Source organism: Gracilinanus agilis, chromosome 4 (genome assembly GCF_016433145.1).
Source record: "Gracilinanus agilis isolate LMUSP501 chromosome 4, AgileGrace, whole genome shotgun sequence".
Taxonomy (NCBI): Eukaryota; Metazoa; Chordata; class Mammalia; order Didelphimorphia; family Didelphidae; genus Gracilinanus; species Gracilinanus agilis.
The window spans coordinates 475070380-475092629 of record NC_058133.1 but is presented as its reverse complement, the minus strand read 5'-3'; the positions used below and the strand labels follow the sequence as shown (position 1 = coordinate 475092629).

The window sequence follows — 22250 nt, the reverse complement described above, 5'->3', positions numbered from 1 at the left end:
TAGACTTGTAAATAGCATGTGTTAATAAGTTAGAACATGATTACTTGAAATTTTTTCATTTTTTCCATTATGTTTTTAAAAAACAGTATTGCCTATTTTATATTTATTCAAAATCATCTTTCTTTCCCTTAGAACTCGAGACTTCGATATAAGACAAAGGGTATGTAATCTGAAATGAGCTATATGTTTCTTATTGGAATTAGACAATACTGGCAATTCTTGGCTACTGAAGTATATTGATTAACTATATATATTTTATGGATTCTCCCCACTCCTTTCTTTTTATTTCTGCTTTAATCTTTCCTTAAAGGACCAACTAGTACATGAGTAGAACAGAAGTAAAATGTAAGCCAGGCAGTTTTGTTCCTTTTCAGCAGCTCTAGAAAAATAATTTGAATACAAATTAATATAAATTAATTACTAAATCTTTCAGAGCTATGAATTTCATGCCACTTATGGTTTCTATCAATAGGAACTATCGAAAGGTGACTACTTTCAGTATAATTACAAAATATCTCTTTATTCACTATGTTCATTTTATATCAATTTATACTGTAATTTTTTGAGATTAATGGAAAGTACTTTCTTTGCTTAATTTTTGAATTATGTGCATTTTTAAAAAGATAAATGTGTCCTAGAAGATTGTATTCCAAAGTGATTTTTGAAAGCTAATTTGCTATAATAAGAAACAGGAAGACTTTGTCACATTTCTCTTTTTTCCCCAGAAACTCTTATGTTCTGTCTTAGAATCCATGTGGATTCTAAGACAGAAGAATGGTAAGAGAGAAGCAGCTGGGGTAAGTGACTTGCCCAGGGTCACATAGCTAGGAAGTATCTGAGGCCAGACTTAAATCCAGATCCTCCTGATTCCAGGCCTGGCCCTCTATCCATTATTTCTATCTATTAGTTGCACCCTATATAATTTATTTATTGATGGTATCTACATATAGTTTAGTGGAAGAATTTACTGATTGAGAGACACTTACATAGGTAGGTCTTAGCATTAGAAATTATACCATTTAGTGAAGTCAGTCAAATAAGTCAAGCATTTATTAAATATCTAATAAGTACTAAACAAGTAGCTGCAAAGACCAAAAAATTAAACAATTCTCTACTTTTAAGAAACTGAATTCTTTCAGGAGAGACATATAGAATATATATGTGCATATATATATATGCACGCATATATAACATATATAAATTAAATACAAAATAAATATGAGATTAGATGCAAAATTAGGAAGGAGACTAGCATTTGGGATCAGGGAAGGCTTTGTGTGCAAAGTGGTACCAAAGCTATGTCTTGAAGGGAAAAGAGAGATTCTGTGTGGCAGAGATGAAAGGGCAATGTGTTTCAGGCATGGGAGTTGACATCAAAGCTTGGAGATAGGAAATCAAGTGTGAGCAACCAAGAGGAGACTAATTTGGTCAAATTGTAGAGTATTCAAAGGGAAGTTTTAAGTAAAACTACCCTCTAACCAAACTGTCCATCTTTGTCCTCCTCAAACTTAATTTCCCATCTCCATACCTTTTGGAACTGGTCAATTTTCATGCCTGCAATGAATCACCTTTCATCTCTGCTTCAGACAATCCCCTTTCTCTTTTTTTTTTTAAACCCTTAACGTCTGTCTTAGAACTAATTCTAAGTATTGGTTCCAATGCAGATGAAAGATAAGGGCTAGCCATTTGGTATTAAGTGACTGGCCCAGGGTCACACAACTAGGAAGTGTCTAAGATCACATTGAACCCAGGAGCTCTATTTTCCTTGCTAACTGCCGCTTCTTAAGCTTTCAGTAGGACTTTTTATCCCCTACCCCAGTGATGGCAAACATTTTAGAGACTGAATGCCAGACCTGCAACCCTTATCCTGCATGTGAGCCGCTGCCTTTTCCAGGAGGAAGAGGTCCCATTGGCTGCTGGGCAGAGGGGCAGGTCATGGGAGAAATGTCTTCAGGAGCATGGGGGGGTGGGGGTGGGGGTGGGAAGAAAGCATCCTCCTCCGGCACATGTGCTATAGGTTTGCCAACATGACCGTACCCTCTCATATAATGATCTTATCCTTATACTTTGCCATTAAAAAAAGAAAGATTCTTTTACTGAGAGCTCTCTTCTTTCCTCCTCATTTCACAAACCTGTCCTGTCCCCACCATTTACCCCACTTTGATGAATCGAGTCTTGTGGCCCTAGATATCATCCCCCTTTATAGACTTCTCTGTCTTAATCTTTACCTATCTAATGCTTTCCTCCCTGCTGCCTACAGATATACCTGTCTCTAGTTCTTAAAAATCTCATGAGACCCAACTATTCCCTCAAGCTATCGCCCTTTCTGAGCTAAACTTCTAAAGTTCCCTTTTCCTTTTCAGGGTACCACCATCTTTATGATCACCCAAATTTTCAACGACCACTCTTTACTTTCCCACTAGATATATTGTAGACATCTTAAACTCAATATCTCCACAACTGAAATGACTGCTCTCCCTCATGTCCTCTCCTTTTCTTATATTATTGAGGGTATCACTTTCCTCCTAGGTACTGTAGTACAGTTAGGCCTAACTGTCACCCTGCACCATCTAGACAAAGGCCTGTGGAAACTAGCCAGCAAATGACAAGAGTTTGTAACAAATTTAATTAAGGGAACTCTCTGGTAAAGGATGGGAATAGGGGTTTCTACACTTCCAGACTAAGGGCAAACCACAGGGTCAGGGGAGGGACTTATCTACACTGAACTGAGACCTAAAGCAAGGCAGGGCCCAGAGAACAGCAGGACTGAAGTGGGAATCCTCACAGCAGAGTCCTGACACACTCCAGAGATGTTGCAGCTCCTCTAGGATCACTAGGTGTGCTCTTTCAGGTGGGTAGATTCTTGGAGCTAACCCAGGCCAAGTTAACCTGCAACTCAGGTTGGGATTAATAGTCTCTACCAAAATCTCCCACAAGTAGATAGATGACAGTCTTCCTTCAGGATCTCAAGAAATCTGGGTGCAAACTCCACTTCCTCTGAGGTCTCCCAGGGTCAGTTACAACTTGTCCCAACCACCATGGAGTCCGTCCCAGACAGAGAGGCACACTTCCTGCTTCTGAATTCCATTTGGAATTTTCTAGCCCTTCCTGTTAGGTCTCCTAAATAATAACTAAGTAATCCTCCTCACAACAGTTCCCAGATTTGTGAATTAGGTGTTGTCCAAATTTCACCACTACATTCAGTCTGTTGCCAAGTCCCATCAATTTTATCTTTGTAAAATCTCTTGTGTAACAACCTTTCTCTCCTTTGACACTTCCACCTGGACTATTGCTTTTATTATTTTTTTAATTAAAATTTTTTCAATTAACATGTAGAAACAATTTTTAACAATTGTTTTCTGATATTTTTTGATTCAGATTCTCTTTTAACTCTGTACCTCCCTTTCTAAGGTGGTAAATAGTCTGATTTGGTTATGCTAGTACTTTCATGAAATATATATTTCCATATTTCCCATGTCATGATGGACATTTATCACATATACAATAAAAAACTTAGAGGCAACTAGGTAGCTCAGTTGATTGAGAACCAAACCTAGAGATGGGAGGTCTTGGGTTTAAATCCAGCCTCAGACTCTTCCCAGTTCTGTGACCCTGGGCAAGTCACTTAACCTCTACTGCCTTACTACTCTTCTGCCTTGGGACTAATACCCAGACAGTATTGATTCTAAAACAGAAGGTAAGGGTTAAAAAAAAAAAAAAGTCTTCCCTTCATTTCCATATCCTGGTTTCAAGTTCCAACTATAATCTCTATCTTCTTCTCTAATCCTTTCCCGATTCCTCTTAACATTAGGACTTCCTCTCTGTTGATCATCTCCAGTTTATACCAAATAGCTTTTCCTAAAGTGAGCACCTGAACATGTCACACAAACAACCCCCCACTCCCTACCCCTTCCACTGGCTCTCTATTTTTTTTTTAAACTCATCTGACTTAGTATCAAATCTATGACAGAAGAGCAGTAAGGATCAGGAGTAAGTAAGATCAGGGTCATACAGCTAGGAAGTATCTGAGGCCAGGTTTGAACATTTAAATATCTTTATATTCTGAACCTTATCTCTTTCCAGTCTCTCTATACCTTACTCCCTTCTTTGAACTCTTTAGTCCGGCTCTACTGATCTCTCTGTACAAGATATGGATTATCTAACATTATGTCTCTCCATTTTAGATAAGAATGTATGGCTCTGGCCTCCACTCCTAATCTCTCTCCTGTTGCACTCCTTGCATTATGAAATCCAATTTTCAAGTAGTTGAGCATGAAGCAGGGGCAGAGGATGCTTCTTCTGGAGTCTGCCTTTTAGATTTGATTTGGATACAAGCACAAAGCTGGGGGGGGGGATGGTTTTTGTTTTGTTTTTGCTCTGTCACATCGACTACAGAGGGAAAAAAGCTTCATCATTGGTATAGACTCTTTGATCATCTTCTTTATCTCTTCCCTGTACTTCCTCTTTAACTGATTTATTGATTAATTCCGTTTTTGTCGAGCTCCCGTATGTGTGTGTGTGTGTGTGTGTGTGTGTGTATGTATGTATATATATATATATAGTATATGCTCTACATAACATACTCTGACTCTGTTTGCACTGGATTTTTATAAGCAAGTTAGTGAATGTTAATCTTTTCTATCTAGATTGGGCATTAAAGAAAGAAGAATATGAAAAGTAAGTATTGCCTCACGTTCATTTGTTTCCTTCTGTGTTGGATTTTTTTTTTTTTGAGATTGATTTTCTCTTGAGCTGGACATGGCAGCAACCACTCCTTGGCTGGTCACACCACTACTCTGCCTGGGAGAGCTTTTTGACCTTTTCCAATCTGTGTTGGTTCACTCCTCCTTTGGCAACCTGGTGGCTCCATGCTGCCAAATTTAGTAGGGACTCCTGATGGGTTTTAGACTTGGTAGGACTCAGAACTCTCAAACGTTCCCTTCCCAATCCCCAACCCCCAATAAAAATAATAGATATGCCCAGCCTAGTGTTAATATTCTCTAAAATGACTGAGTAGCTGTCTAGAAATACTACTCTAAAACATTGTCCTAAGAATGAGTGTGGAAGGTTCGGTTTTGAATCCTGGCTCCAACACATACTAACCATGGGACCATGGACAAGTCATTTTAACCATACCATTCTGAGTCTCATTTTCCTCATCTCTAAAATGAGAGACGTGGACAGCATTTCCTCCAAGCTCTCCTCCTTTAGAGGTTTTGGTTCTATGATTTTTGTAGATAGGCCAAACTGGTATAAAAGAAAAAATGCTATCACAAATAAGATCAATTATTCAAAATAACATAACTCGGAGTACATTAAATATTACATTAAGATGAAGTGTCTATTATGTTATATTTTCATTTCCATCCACAGTGAGATTGAGAGGCTGTCTAGTGAGATATCAAATTACTTAAATGTCACCAATTTTTGGGTAAGTTATGATCAGTTAGTCCCCCCTTTTTTTTAAATGCCTTAGTCACATGTGTTAGCAAAATGAAGATTAAATCCGGGGAGGGAGAAAGTGAGAGAAGCTTGTCTGTTTTGCGTTCCTTTCATACTACTATCCTTTGGCATGTTCCCTCGACCCTTTTTGGTTTAATCTTTTATCCATTTCTTTCACCCTGCCCTTAACCTCCCAAATCCCCTTTTCTTTCCCCCCTCTCCAAACCAGGCTCATAGAGCTCTAAGTGCCTGCTAATAACCCTCTTCAGAACTAGGCCAGATATCTTTTGGTGCTATGTTCTAATCTTAGGTTATAGGAATCCTGGGTGGGTTCTCCCCCAGCCCCCCATTATTAAAAACTGAAGTAATACTTCCATCTCTTACAGTGGCATAGTGAAGTTTGATAAATTTACATGTATAAAGCATTGTGATGGAAAATTGACACAGTATTATTACATATTAAAATGTAATGTTTTCCCTTTTAGTATCAAGACACAGAGCTTCTTAATGATGAGCGTGAGTTTCTTTTAATGATTGAAAAAGTGGACTTAACATATCTTTTTAATTATAAGTGGTTCTCTGAATCATTTTATTATGATTCATTTATTTACTGTAAATTAGAACAAGAAACCTTTTTATATTATTAGCCAGTCCTATTGTAGAAACATCTTGACCTATATTCTAGTAAAGAGCTGTGAAATTCCAGAGATTTCTTCCTAGCTTTAACACTGTCTTCTCCCAGACAGTTTTAATGTTTTCAGACATTTTTTACTGAATTGTCATTAATTTGGACTACTGGGAGAAAGATATATTATGAAAAATCTAAATTATAGCATGTTTTAAAATAAATGGCATCTGTTTCTCAGACTTGGCTTATAGCAAATGTTTCTCTCAAGTAAAGGACCATAGAGAAGTGATTTAATAAGATTGAGTAAAAGTATATACAAATTGTGCATAGAAAGTATTTTTATATAACTGAATATTTTAAAGTATCTCACTCAACCTTGTCTGACTTTCTTGTCAATTGTTTGTTTATAAAATTCTTTTTTGGGGGAGCTAGTAAATACAAAAAACAAAATAGATGAGCTCCTATGGGAATTAATACAAACCTCTAATTTCTAAAGTTTAGGTTAATGCCATATAAAATGTCATCTATTAAGTACTACTATAAAGAAGACCAATTATGTTCTAGGCTATTTGCTACTTTAGTTCCCTGCTTAAATACAGTATTCTAAAATAGTAACAGATTAGAATGTCTATATTCATAAACACTTCAGTTAAAATTAGTCAATTAGCTGGTATTTGTTTAAAGAAAATAAATTGTATTGATATCTTTTGTCTTTAATCTCACCTAAATTTCTCTCTGTGGTCTTCCTCCTCTCCCCCTTCCCAGAAAGGCTAACAATAGATAGATGGAGAAAGAAAATTTTTTTTTTAAGAAAAAAGAGGAAGAAGGACAAGAATCACCAAAAATGAATAATACACGTATAACCTAGATTGAATTGCTCGCCAGCTCTGAGAGGGAGGAGAGGAGGAAGAGAGACAATTTGGATCATATAACTTTGAAAAACTTAAATGGAAATTTGTTATTATGTGTAATTGTGAAAAATAATAAAAAATTTTTAAAATGAACAATACATTGGGGAAAAAAATCTGAAAATATATATGAATTGTTCCATACCTATTAACCTCCTACCTCTATAAAGGAGTGTTGCAGGTGAGGGGAGTATTTTCTCATGTTTCTTCTTCAGGACTTAAAAATTTTGTAACATTTATTTCCTGTTCAACAAGCATTTGACACGCATTGTGCTAAGTGCTGACGATACAGAAAAAGGCAAAACCAGATTCTGCCATTGAGAAAATAACTTTCTGATAGGGGCAACAACATATCAATAATAGAAGGGAGGTAATCTCAGAGGAGGAAGGAACTAGCAGCTGGGGAGGCTAGGAACTGGTTACTTAAGAAGTTGGGATTTGAGCTGAAATTAGAGGAAACCAGGGAAACCATGGGGCAGAAGTGGGAAAAGGAAGTACAATCCAAATGCATTATTACATTTAAGACTATAAATATTTGGAAGATTTTTTTTGTGTTGAAGTAAAGTTTTCTGAATGCTTTCTATGTTAAATATATACATAATAACAGTGAAATAATTTTTACCATTTTAGATAATAATATACCAAGGGAACAGGCAAACAATGTAGGGTAAGTCCTAGAAAATTCCTAATTAAAAAATTTTTTTTTAATTTAAAGTCATCTATGATAAAAGGGATTTATAATATAACGTTTCTCTTTTGTAATGAAGCAAATGATAAAAATGTTTTGGTTAGGACTATTAACAGGTGTTTTTTTCAGTTTCTAGTATTTTATGATCATAAAAAGTTATCTAACTGCTTAATAATAATAGCTTCCATTTACATATTGTAAAGTTTGAAAAACACTTTATAAATTTATTATATGACATGCTATATTTTTATGTTGTCTCTTGAAACAAAGTTCACTTAAGGGAGGCCATCATTGTGTAGAGGAGTACATTCAGTTAATAGTATGGAAGCATATTCTCTCAAATTTATTTTTAAATAATGTATTTTAATGTCACTTATTAAAGTGCTTAAGTAAAGTGCTGAGAAGTTAGTAGAACAATAAAGGCTGTCAGATCCTGAAGATGGCTATGTATTATAAGCTCCTTGAGGGCAGGGATTGTTTGTTTTTACCTCTGCATGCCCAGTTCCCAAGCACAGATCCTAGGTACTGGGTAGGCTCTGGAGATTAAAAGTGGAGAAAGAAGACTGCCTAGAAGAAAGCCTATTAGTAAATATAAAACCTTTACAGAGTAATTGGAGTAGGACCTAGCAGCTAGAAGAATCATTGCAGGTTTCCTTTAGAGTGGTTCTTAACCTGGGGTCTCTGAACTTGTTTTTAATGTTTAGGTAACTATGTTTAAGTATAATTAATTTCTTTTGTAGTATATCTTATGTTTCTTATTTTATGCGTTTAAAATATTATTCTGAGAAGGCATCTGTAGATTTCACCAGATTGCCATGACACCAAAAGAGTTAAGAACCTCTTTTAGGAAGAGGCACTAGAGTTGAGTCTTAATAGAAGTTAGGATTCTAAGAGGCAAAGATGAGGACAGAGTAGCCTGGCCAAAGGCATATTGATGGAGAATGGCCCATTGGTTCAAGGTACAGCAAGTGGGTGACTGGAAGATAACTCATATTAAAGAGAGAAATGTGTAATAGGCCTGGAAAGCTAAATCAGAGTTATATTGTGAAAGATTTTAAATGTCAGAGAAATTTATATTTACTCCTAGATGCAATAGGGAACCACTGGAATTTCTTGAGCAGGGAAGTAACCTAGTCAAGACCTGCACCTGTGTGGGAAAGTGACTGGAGGAGGGAGAGATTTGAAGCAGAGTTATTGCAATAGTTCAGGAAAGAAGTGATAGGAACAGTCAACAAGATTTAACAACTTAGAAACTGATTGAATATGGTTTGAGGAGGAGGGAGAGTCATATGAGAGTAAGGAAGGAGTTGAGGATGATTTTGAAGGATGATATGCTTAAGAAAGAAGTTAGGGAGAGGGAAAGTTTTTTTTAGGACAGACACTAAGTTCTGTTTTGAAAATGCTGAATTTGAGATGCCCGGAGCAGCCGGGTGGCTAGTAGAACTGAAGCTCTGGAGAGAAAAGAGGGCTAATGATGTACATCTAAGTGTCATTGGCCAAGAGGAAATAATTGACCCTATGGGAAATAAGGTCACCTAGAGAAGAGGGCCAAGAACAGAGCCTTGGAGAATACCCCCATTTAGGGGGTTGGACATTGATCTTGATAAAGGAAAACAGATTGAGGCAGAATAGCCAGATAAGAGCAATATAAAAAGAATCATGTCATGAAGATACAACACCAGAGAGGAGTATCCAACAGTGCCAGATGCCACAGAGAAGTCAAGAAGGATCAGAGCCAAAGGAAGGAAAGGAACCAGCATTTTATTAAGTGCTCGTTATGGGTCCAGGCACAGTGTCATTGGAGAGTCATTGCTAACCCATCAGGGAGCCGTATTAGTTAGGTTAGTGGCATGTTTCAGGAAATGAAGGAAAGATAATGGGTGTAGTAGCTTTTTCTATGAGTTTGGCTGGAAAAGGGAAAAAGAAGTAAGATGATGAGGGGAAAATAGGATGGAGTATCTGGACATCTGTTGTGGGCATGGGGGAAGATCCAACAAAACAGGAGAGACGAAAAACCAGAGAAGGGGGCTGGTGATTGGGGGCTCAACAGAAGAGTCAGTCTTGGCAAGGAAGGTGCCATCTTTTTTGTAAAGATTGGCACAGGGTGGGAGGGAGAATGGGTAAGAGGTAAGAGAATTTTGAGATTTAGAATAGGAGAGCATCCTTGACTTAGGCACTTTATATAAACATTTGTTGAATTTAATTAAAAGTCAATGACATTTAGTAGCCTATTCATTTAACATTAAAGATTAACTACTATCTATATGCCTTTTTCTACTCAACTAGATTATAAAACTCCTGTGAGGAGCTCAGCAATCATGTTTTTTACTGCCTCTGTCGCCAGCACCTAGAACTGCAGCCTGTATTCAGTAGATACTCAGATGGTTCATTATAATAATGATATTCATTTTTCTGCTGAATTATGGGGGTTCAAGTTCACAATTACATAGAATCAGAGCAAAATGTGAACTTAATTAGATTAGGTTCTTTATGGCAACAATTTCATTATTATGTGGTGGTGATGAATTACCAAAAAATAAATCTGTTTAAAGCATGGTGTGTTTTTCCCAGAATTATTTAGATAATTAGCTATGTGGGCCTCACCTTGGTATGTATTGATGAAGGGGCCTACAGTTTGTGGCCGAAAGAACAAAAGAGTAAATTCTAGCACTCTTGTTCTAGATGGCCTCCTTGGTCACCAATGAAACAGCTTTGGTTGTTTTTGGCAAAGAACTATCTGTGTCTTAAAAAAAAAAAAGCAAACCCTCCTTATGGCATTGTACTTAATAGTTTTTCTGACTCTCAAATGATTTCATTTGGCTTTGAACTTTTTTCAGCACTCAGACAGAGGGCGCCCTTGGACCAGCAAAAAGGTACCAACTGTACTAATGCCTGTCCTTTACATATGGTGCTAACCCAATAATTATTAGTTATATAAGTGAAGAAAAAAAATTAAATATATTTGTTAAAGTCAGAATTTTTTGCTTTTAGCTAAAGTTGATGAAAGCATTTTTATTGTACTACCAGGGAGACAAAATATTTTATATTGGTCTTCAAACTGTTGTGACTTCAAACCTGTCTAATGAATTGTCTAATTTACTAATTTTTTCTTTTAAATGTTTTCATCTATTGAAGATTGGGATCCAGGCTCTGTAACTTACTATATATATATATATATAGTATGACCATAGGAAAACCATTATCTTTTCTGAATTTTAGTGGCCAACTGTATATAAAATGGGAAGGGCTGGTTTCCAAGGCCTCTTATGATTCTGTAATAAGACAAAGCTCAAAGATTCTGTAATAATGACTGATGATTTGTCATTACTTTAGGATCCACGTTGGGAGACATTCAGAGAAATTTTGTGGTTAGTGTAACACTTAGAGTCACACTAAAATCTTCAATTTTGGAAATCTGTATACTGACTGTGTCAGCAGACAACAATTTCACCTCTAAGGCATAAATATAGTGCATAATTGTCAATGAAATATGAAAACTTGGACGGTTTTTTGTCAGCACTGAAAGTTTGGGACAAAAATCTGGATTAATTTAGTTCAATAATTTCATTTATAATAATCTAATTTGTTATATCTAAGGTAACCGTTTTAAAGAAATGGGAATTATTTTCATATGTCTTCCTGTCTCCAAGCTTGGCATCCTAACCATTGTGCTACCCAGCTGTCTCCAATTATGTAGGGACCATATACTCCTGGGAATAAAATGATAGCCCTAGTTCTTAAAATAAAGAGAAATGGTATTCTAGTTCTTTGAGAGAAGCAGGAATGGAGTGGGATATAACTTAATTCTTCTACTTTCAGGAGTGAGTATGAACATTTCCTTTTCCCTCTAATTTGAGAGCAGTACAGGAACCATCTCAAGCCCTGAATGGTCTGTCACTTTAGTGACTTCAGTTTTCTGGATGATACTTAGAGGCAGGTGTCAGAACTACCTGCAAAGGCCTCCAGCAAGCTCTCCATCTGAAGAGAGAATACTAGAGGGCTTGTGGGCAATGTGATTTTATTCAGCAAATAGGTATTTTTCTGATGTATGGGAAATTATAATTCTTTGTATTTGTATAATACATTTCTGCCCACTAACAAGCCATATTTTTTCCCTTTTATTCTCCTAGTGTCTCTGTGAGGTAGGTGCAGTCACATATTATTCTTGTTTACTAATAGAGAAGCTAGAAAAAAGAGTGCTTGTGGGATTTACCTTAGGGGTCACAGAATCAATAACAGAAACTTAAATTAGAATCTCTGTGTAATTTCTATTCTACAATTCCTATCCTTTCACTCGACTATTCTAAATATTTTTATACCACGAAGAAATAGATTACATTACTCTGAGTGAAGTTTCCCATGAATATCAGAAGCACCAGTGGTGTAGGGTACAGAAAACTGATTTAGAACCATGAAGTTCTAGGTTCAAACTCCACTTCTGCTGTATACTATTAGCTATGTGATTTTCACCAAATCACTCAAAACTGTCAATGCTCTAGATAATTCTCCAAGTCTAGGTTGCAGAGAAGGTGCCATCTTCTATTGGTAGAGGGATTTCCTTAACTGGGAGTTTCTTATACTAATGAAATCATAATTTTAGGCTTTGACCCCATTATTTTCAGAAATAATAGTTTTTATTCCAAATAAAATGCTCAGGTAATCTGAAATTGTCTCTTTTGAAACAAATAGAACATAGCTAGGTTTTAAGGCTATTTCTTGTTTAAGATGAACTGTAATATGACTTTGTAATCTATTAATCTTTCAATTTAATTCTGGAATCATTATTTTTCTTAGAGAATTTCATTGAGATTTTAAAGCAGATATAGGAAAAGGGGCTCTTGATGTCAGTATGTCAAAGTCTGGCACTCTGAAACACGTGCTACTTTTTTACTTTCTTAATTTTTTAAGTGTTAAGTTCATGAATAACTATAGGGAAAACCAAATCTAAATCCCTCCCTGGGGTGTCCTGTACTGATAATAAAGGCAGTGGGAGGGAAGGGAACAAGCACTGATTAAAGGGAACAGACCTACTATGTTCCAGAAATCATGCTAAGTATGTTACAATTATTATCTCATTTGATTCTCACAGTTCTGGAGTATTATCCCCATTTTACAGTTCAGGAAACTGAAACAGATAGTGCTTAAGTGACTTACTCGGGGTCATACAGCTAATTTGAGGCTTTATTTGAATCCAAGTCTTCTTGATTCCAAGCCTAGTGATGTATCCACTGTGCTATCTACTTGCCAGAAATGGTTCTTGGGGTGGTGGTGGGGAAGGTGGACAGGGGACTGGTGGTGGTGGCAGTAACAATGATCATCTTTTGTAATGGTAATCATCTTTTGGCCAATTTATGAATTTGCAAAACATTCTCTGCCTCCCTCATAGATAACTTTCTGTTTAAGTATGATCCTTATATAGACATTTCAGTTCCCACAAAAGGCAGTTCCTCAAATTTGATCTTTAAAACATATAAATAGGAGTTAATTTTGAAGTTTCTGGACAGTTATGCTCCCCCATCAGATATCAAATATTCCAAACTAGTTTCTAGAACAAAGAAAATTAAAAAGTACAAACATTCTGAATAAAACTTTCTTCTATAAATAAGTAAAACATACTTTTATAAAACTACACAATACTTCGCAAACCAAAATCCCTGCTTCTCTTTCCCACATATTTTGGTTGTAATTTCTCAGTAAATAATAAATGCCTTTTTCTCTCTGTCCATATTTCTTCCCTTCTTTTTGTCCCCTAATTCTGGATGTTTTCCAAAGTTCATTTGCCATCTCATTTCTCTTCTGTGTATGTTCTCCTAAAATTAACTTTTATACTCCTTAAAATTCAAGTATTATTGCTATTAAGTCAATTTTTAAGCACCCAAGTTCAAGGTACTGCCCTAAGCCCTGGGGCTACCAAAAAAAACCCCCAAAATAAAAGTTTATGCCCCTCAAGAAGCTCATAATGTCCTACAATATATGCACAAACAAATCAATTCAGTGTAATTTATGGACAAAGAGAATATTAACAATCAGGGATTGGAGAAAATTTGTATATTGGGCAGTTCCTGAACTGATCCTTTGAATGAAGATAAAGGTTCAGAGAAGTAAAATAAAGGAAGAAGGAATAAAGGACCCTAGTTAAAGAATAAGGAATTAAGGAGATTTAGAGGGTAGGGAGGAGTGAAGTTGAGAAAGGCCAGAAAATGAATTGGGAGAAATAAAATTTGAGGAGCCTGAAGGAGAGGAGGAAAAATCTAGAATAGAAAGAAGCAATTTGAGCTGAAGGAAGATGAGGATGCACCCTGAAAAGGAAAAATAAGATTCAGGAAAAGGACAACAAAAAGACTGAAAGAAGGATCAAAGGAAAAGAAAAGACCAAAGATGAACCTGAAAAGGGAGGAGGAGGAAGAACAGAAAGAAAAGATTTTAAGGAAGATAAGGTAAGGGAAAGGAAGTTTGCCATGATTATCAAGGCTCTAAGGAACCGAATTCTCCAGTAGATTTGGCCACTAGAATTACAAGCTGGGCCAGAGTCCAGGACTACTTACAAACTACATGCCCCATGGCAAGTTCCATAACCTTTTTGAACTTCGTTTCCTCATCTATAAAAAGAGATAATGATCCCTATGTATAGGGCCACCCAGGAGATTAGATAGCATGATGTATGAAAAAGTGCTTTCAAACAACATAAATGTGAACTATTTTTCTAGAAAGTATACAAAGCAGGGAAAACTTTGCAGTATGGTTTGTAAATTTTTTTGTTAGGACCAAGTAAATGCTATAATCAAGGTTTAAGTCTTAAGAAGAGAAGCTAAATAAAGGTCAAAAAACTACCTTCTGGGAGAATAAGTTTCTTTAGAAAATGGAAAGACCAAGACAAGAAAAAGTAATGGAAGAAAGAATACTTGGAGCTAGGGTCTTCTGAAGAGAGGGATCTGGATGCTCAGAAGAGAACACAGTTTTTTTTGTCCTTCAGGGAATGATTATGATGGGGGGCGGGGGGGGGGGGTGCCGCGATTGGTGACTTTTTGCCGACAGTACTGAGGGATCTGTTATCGGATAATAGATCTACCAATTAGGGCATGTATTTAAGACAAGACAGCCTCCCAATACGTTGCAATCCAGAAGACTATTTGTCCATTTCTGGAGATTCATATTGACACAAATAAGTCAAAAGCTTCAGAAGAGAAAGGTAAATTTGGGAAGTCAACAGATCGTGTCTGGGATTTGTATTTAGGGTCCACGTATTAAAATGCAGTACTTGACAAGCTCTTAGTCAGATATAGAATACACTTAAAGGTTGGCTTTAAAAGTGTTTGCCTCTGGTAGTTTGTGAATCTTGTGAAAAGGTCTTGAACTGAAAGAGAAAAGGGAAAAAATCTCCCTATGGGTAGTCACCACGCTAGATATCACAGAGTGACTACAGTATCAGAAAAAGCTGAAGAGATACCCAGAAATTCAGAGGGGTTAAAAATCTTAAGAGCTAAGAATAAAATTGATGGTCTCATTGAAGTGTCTTTGTACATACATCCTCTTTTGTTTATTTTATTGCACACCTCCCCCCAACTTTTGTCTTAGTATCAATTCCAAGAATTGAAAGGACTAGGCAATTGGGGTTAAATGACTTGTCCAGGGACACTGAGGAAGTGTCTGAGGTCTGATGCTCTATACACTCCTAGCTGCATCCACCTATACTACAGTCATTTCCTAATATACCACTCTCCATCCCTTAGCATCCTTTCTTTTGACAAAAAGTTAACCAAAATCTACTGACATTGCAACCCCATCTGACAACATATGCAGTATCGTCTTGAAAAAAAAAAGTCCTCTCCAGGATAAAGATTTGTCCTCGCATTTGAGTTATTTGGTTTTGCCTTTTAGCGTTGTTTTGTTTACATTTTTATAATTGTATATGTTGTCTTCCTGGTTCTTGCTTTGTTCTGTATCAGTTCATACAAGTTTTCCTAGTTTCTTTGTATCATGTCTGTCATCTCTTGTGGTATATACTATTTCATTTTTCAGACCGCCCTTTACACACCAAAGTAATCCTCTAGAAGCAATGGTGTGACTATGGCAGTTCCATGCTCAAAACCCTGTGGCTTCTTAATGCTTCTAGGATTTAAAAAACAACAAAAATGCCTTTTGCTGGATATCTAAAGCTCCCTGTTGCCTGACTCCCTTTCTAGCTTTTTTTTATATTACTTCCCTTGATGTACTTTGTGTTCTAGTCATACTAAACTATTAGGCATTCCTTTAATTCAACATGTTATCTCCTACTTCCATACATTTGCTCAGGCTGTGCACACCCTCTCGTTTTTAACTTTTAGAACCCTTTTCTTCAAGGCTCAGTTCAAGGACTTACCTCCTAGAAAAAATTTTTCCCGATCCCTTCCCAGTCGATAGTCTTCTTCCCTCTGTAAATTTTCCTTGAGCACTTTGAATCTCTTTTTTGCTCCTGTGACTCTTTTTTCATTAAGCATCGTTTTTTTTTTTTTTTGTGGTATGCAGCAAGTCCTCCACACTTGCCCTCTCCCAGTAAAATATAACTTCCTTGAGGTTAGAGATTATCTTTGAATCCCCAGAACCTAACATGTCCCCTGCATATAATACCCACTTAACATTCGTCAAATGAATTGTATCTACTGAAAAAGATGCATGTTACCCAGTTGCATGTAAAAATGAACATTTATTCTTTATAAAATTTTGAGTTCCAAATTCTGTCCCTCCTCTTCCCCTTGAGAAGGCAAGCATTATGATATTGATTATACATGTGAGATCCTGCAAAACATATTTCCACGTTAGCCATGTTGCAAAAGAAAACATTGTGTGTGTGTTTTAAACAAACTAGCTAACACTGAAGAAAGCTAGTTCTAATATACTATTGGTGAAAAGAGAGAGTTAGCACTAGATGATTATTTCAAGGGAAAAATATTTCCAATTAGAATTGGAATATTACCAATAGGCAATAAAGCGAATTTAAAATGAACTTGACACAAGTCATAACAGTTTTAACATTTGTGGAGTTAATAATCTAAAATAATTAAACTCAAGTCGCCTGTCCAAATAATCTTTATATCTCTTAAGATTTTTATTGTCCTTTTTAAAGAAAACACAACTAATTGATTATGAATTTATACAGGAGAAAACTATAGCTGATCAAAGGTGGGGAAATGGCTTAAATTTTCATATGGAAGATTTGAAAGCTAAATTTTACCAGCAAAAAAGATGCTTTCATTGTACTTTATTGTTTTGCAGAGAGAGTCTGTGTTTATTTTTTTAAAGTGCTTTAGTGCATTAGCCAGAACAGGATTAACAATATAATTATTATTTCTTCTGCTTCATTGGAAATACGTTAATAACAATGTTAGCAGTGTTTTAGCTAAATAAGGTTCATTATAAATTCATGTTTATGCCTTCTATAGAATGAACACAGAAGTTCACTTATCATGTCCTTAAGAATACAAAAATGTTCTAAGATTGTAGAGTAAATTTTAAAAATGAACACTATAGTGCTAGATTAAGAGTTTATCTTAATGCTGTAATATACAGAACTGTTCTGCAAAACATGTAATTATTTTGCTTTTACTGTTTTCCTCAACATGTAGGAATGTTACAACACAGACTGGAGAAGATGACACAAGGTACAATAAAACAAATAAGGCAGATTAATATTGAATAAAAACAACTTTGTTAGCAAGACTTATTTTTCCTTTGAAAAGATGATTAGCTTCAGTACTTCCTTTTTTGTCTTTTGTCTTAAAAAATGTGAAAACAAAACAAAAAAAAGCGCTTTTTAACCCAATCTGCTATTGTTACATAATTCTGATTTAAGCCCTTTAAGATAATAGCATATAAAGAGATTATGAAGAGGCAGCTAAGTGGCTTAGTGGATAGAGCCAGGCCTGGAGTCAGGAGATCCTGGGTTCAAATATGACCTCAGATACTTCCTAGCTACGTGACCCTGGGCATGTTACTTAACTCCAGTTGGCCAGCCCTTCATACTTTTCTGCCTTGAAACTGATATTTGGTATTAGTTGTGTGAATTTAATATAACTTGTTATCCCTCTTTCCTACATAAAAGAAAAGTTTTGAAAATCCATTTTGGTCTCACTCCCAAACCATTGATTGGGTTAGGAACTTGAGGCCTTAGGCTTATCTGTATATGGAGAAGCCTCTGGTTCCCTGGTGTTCTTGAATAGAGACAGGAGGTGAGAGGCAAACTCAGATTAGTGAGGTGACTGGCCATGTGATTATGTGCCTTTATTTTCTCCATCTCACTTTCACTATTTATTAAATAGTTTTAATCCTAACACACTTCTAATGTGTAAAGTAGAGTTTATTTAAAAGGTAAGGGTTTATTTTTTTAAAAGATGCTATGAAGCCAACATTCGAAAAATAATGATCCCGGCAATTTTTTGTTTTAATAATGAGCTATTTATATATACATATATTGAAAACTGTCAAATATGAGAATGTTTGGAATCTTGAGATTTCAGTGATTTTATTGCTGACTCTTTTGGCAGCACTGGGCAGCTCAGTCTTTCATTGTATTTGATTTGCCTTTTTGGAGTATTGAACAACATTAACACATTATTATATAATTATTCTCTTTTTTAAACAGTTTCTTTTCTTTTTTCATCTAATCCAGACACACAAGTGAAGAACCCTTATCAAAGGTAAACGATATATGTTGCTTTGTTTCATATTTTAAAGTTATTTCTTGTCCGCCATTTGGAAAGATTGCAGATGGAAATAGTCTTGAACAAGTTTGCCCCAAGAACAGATTGTACCCCTTTAATCCCTCTTTTTAAAAGCAAGCTCATAGGATCATGATCTAGAGTTGGAAGAGACCTCAGAGGTGGTCTTATCTGATTTACAAGAGGCAAACATAGCTGCCTACTCCCAACACACAAAACTGCACATACATGCATACATACTTATGCATTTGGCACACCTCCTTAGCCAAGAGCCCATTTTTACTATATTTTAAGCCATGGTCAAGTCAAAATTAATCTCCCTTCCTCAAGATAACCCCTCACAACTTTGAAGATGATTAGTCATACCTATTCTTAAATCTTCTTTTCTTGAGGTTAAGCCTCCCCCTTTCCTTCAGCTGAGCCCCCCATAGCACAGTTGCCAGGCTTCTTGAGGCAATCCTGATTGCCTGCTCTGGATGCTCTGAACTCTTCTAAAATGTGGCTTTGAGATGATGTGCTCCAGATGTGAACTAACCAAGTCAGAGCACAGCAGTTAGTGTCTCCTTTCTGTCCTTGGACACTCAGTAAACTCCATTTACGCAGCCACACGTGACAGAGTGATTCACTGAGACAAACACAAGACGTGAAACATTGAAATCTTCTGCAGAGATCCCACTTTTCTCCCTGTACCTCGTCCCATAGCACTCAGACGCCACTATTTCTGCCACCATTTCCTCCTTCACGAACTCTGACTACCTGAAGAGGTGACCCTTCTCCTTGCAAAGCAAACCCCTCTGCATTCTTGAGTTGAGCCCTTTCCATCCGACTTCCCTAGCGGCTTGCCCCTTCTGTCATCCCCAATCTTCAATCTATCCCTATCAATTGGCTTCTCCCTACTGCCTACAAATATGCTCATATCTCTCCCATCCTTAAAAAACCCTCAAATGAACCAGCCATCCTCTGAACTCTGGTTCTATAGCTTTCCTCCTGCTTGTGGCTAAATTCCTTAAGGGGGCAGTTTATAGTAGGTGGCTCCACTTTCTTTCCTTTCTCTTCTTAACCCTGCAGTGTACCTTCTGACCTCATTCAGCCAAAGCCAAGGATATTAATCTCCTAATTGCCAATTCTAATCATTTTTTCTCCATCTACATCCTAGACTTGTGTGGAGCTTTTTACATTGTTCGTTGTCTTCCTCTCTACTTTCTTCATTTTGGTTNTGTGTGGAGCTTTTTACATTGTTCGTTGTCTTCCTCTCTACTTTCTTCATTTTGGTTTTTTAGGATTCTGCTCTCTCTTGGTTCTTCTACTTGTCTGGCTGCTCTTTTTTTGGCTCCTTTGCTGAATCTTCATGTCTTGCTCACTAACAGTGAGGGTCCCCAAGTCTCTGTCCTAGGATCCCTTTTCTTCTCTCTCTGACCTATTTCACTTGGCAATCTCTATTCAATTAAAAAAAAAACCCTTATTTTCCATCTTAGAATCAATACTGTGTGTTGGTTCCAAGGCAGAAGAGCAGTAAGGGCCGAATCATTGGGGTTAAGTGACTTGCCCAGGGTCACACAGCTGGGAAGTGCAGGAAGCCAGATTTGAACCAGGACCTCCCCTCTTTTGGTCCACTGAGCCATCTAGCTGCCCCATCTCTATTCCATTTAATTTCTATGCAGATGACTATTAAAATCTACTTAACCTTCCCAGTCTTTAATCTTAGTGCCTTCCCTCTGAGATGCCCCTAAATTTATCCTGTATGTTGTTTACATGTTTCCCCTCTTCACTATAAGCTTCATAAGAACAAGGACTGTTATTTGCCTTTCTTTGAATCATTAGCACTTGGGCACTGCCTGGCAAACAATCGATACCTTCTAAGTGCTAATTGGCTGACTGACTGTCATCCCACTCACATGTGTGCGTCATATTTACAAGGATGTCATAAGACATTCATTCATTTGACGATGCACCTATCCACATTTCTCCATCATATCCTTGATAAAAGTTAATGTGAAACATCTACATTATTCTAGGCATTGATCAGCCTAAAAACCTCACCAAAAAAGAAAAGTCTTGATATGAATTACTCTTAGCAAAATCATGCCAATTCTTAGCACACACCATTTTTTTTCTAAGTGCTTATGCTATGTCACTTCAGCAAATATGATACTGTGTGCACAACCCTGCATTCTAGGCACTTGGGGAAAAAAAATTTAGATATGTTCTGTCAAATTTGTTATTCCTCTTATACAACTTATTAAATAGGATTATGTTATAAACAGCTATATAAATTATATATATGAAATTTGTGATAGGTGTATTTACTATGTGGTAAGTGTATTTGTTATCAGAAAATGACAAATATGTATCAAAGTATGTTGTGTGAGTCAGTACAGGTGAAAAGTCATATTCTAGAATGATCAAAGAAAGCTTCCCAGAGGAGTTTCACTGGATCTGGTTAGCAATTCAAACAAAGAGGGATGTGGGAAGAGCTAGAGAAAGCCAAATCTCTTTCCTTCCTGACTCTAGTAAAACATAAAAATGCACCATTTATTGGCAAAATAAGGAGAATCTCTTATAGGTGGAATCCTGTGGGAGCACAGAGGTGGACAAGTCCAAAGCATGGTGCAATTCTAGGGCAGCCGGAGAGGTCCAGCATAGCTCAGAGCACGGTGGCAGAAGGGCCCTATACCCTGAATCCTTGCACCCAGCAACAAGGGACAAGGCCTCAGACGGAGCCCAGTGCAGGGGCTGGCCTCAGATCCCCATAGCAAGAAGAATAACCTAGGAAGAACATAGTCTAGAAGAGCATTTGAGGCTCAGTGACCTTCATACTCGGGACCAGAGGGTCTGCCCTCTATTCCAGGAGTGTAGAAGTGGAACCTGACCCCAAGCACAAAGGTGAACAAACCATGAAAAACACTGAATACGATGAGGAAATACCATAGACTGAGAGATACCCAGGAGGAAGCACCATGGAAGAAAATGACTCCACAGCAAATCCAAGTGAAGCCTGGGAGAAAAAAATGGCCTGGCTACAAGGACTATAAGAATTATTGAGGAGAATGAAACAAATACAAAGTAGCATGGCTGAGGGGGAAAATTGTCCACAAAAACTGGCACCTTGGAAGAGAAGTGGAAAACCTGAGCCAAGATTTGAATGCCCTAAAAACTAGAGTGAGCAAAACAACTCAATGAGATAATAAATATTAAAACACAAAATTGAAAAAAAAAACCCACAAAAATATAAGCAAGTGAGTTGGCAAACGGCCCAAGAAGAGATAATCTCTGAATTTTTGGAGTATCTGAAAGCAAAGATTGAAAGAAAAAAATGAAAATTTGGGAGTAGGGGTGGGGTAAAGGGAAGAGAAAAGCTGCAACAGAGCAGCTACTTTATGTATAGATCACAAATGTCAGGCAAATTTCCTCTCTTACCACTTTCTTTGTAAGGAGAAAGGGATAGAAGCTGAGAGGAAGAAGTACAAGAAGACAAGATGGAAGGAAATACATAACTATCAAGACTATGAACGTGAGGAGGGTAGCAAAATGACAGAAAACAATAGTTTATAAGAAATAAAGATTCATATAGAATTAAAATGAGGGAATGGATCACAATTATGTTTCACTTGAACTCAAAAGAGGGATTTTAGTGAGTTTACATAAGGCCGTAGTCATTTAAAAAGAGAGAAGATCATGTAACCATGGAAATTTTTTCTAAAAAAAAAATAAAATTTTAAATAAAAAAAGAGATAAGCAGTGTGGTTGGGTTGCTGGGTGTCACAGTGGATAGAATACTGGGCCTGGAGTTTCATCTTTCCAAATTCAAATCTGGCCTCAAATACTAGTTGTATGACTGATGGTGAGTCACTTGGCTTTGTTTGCCTCAGTTTCCTCATCTATAAAATGAT

At 36.8% G+C, this 22250-nt stretch overlaps 1 protein-coding gene across 8 annotated transcripts in view; it reads left to right on the top strand.

Annotated features, from left to right (window-relative positions):
• LOC123244250 overlaps positions 1-22250 on the top strand; it is a 74139-nt gene that overhangs the window by 48944 nt on the left and 2945 nt on the right. For 5 of the 8 annotated variants that reach the window (XM_044672607.1, XM_044672603.1, XM_044672610.1 and 2 more), the window contains 9 exons: positions 133-160; positions 4647-4677; positions 5374-5431; positions 5928-5958; positions 7609-7645; positions 10504-10539; positions 11797-11808; positions 17269-17304; positions 18312-18339. In XM_044672607.1, coding sequence (XP_044528542.1) covers positions 133-160; positions 4647-4677; positions 5374-5431; positions 5928-5958; positions 7609-7645; positions 10504-10539; positions 11797-11808; positions 17269-17304; positions 18312-18339 — 297 coding nt within the window. Of the gene's footprint in view, positions 1-132; positions 161-4646; positions 4678-5373; positions 5432-5927; positions 5959-7608; positions 7646-10503; positions 10540-11796; positions 11809-17268; positions 17305-18284; positions 18340-22250 lie in introns of all 8 variants that reach the window. The other 3 variants (XM_044672605.1, XM_044672604.1, XM_044672606.1) reach the window with 3 other exon arrangements.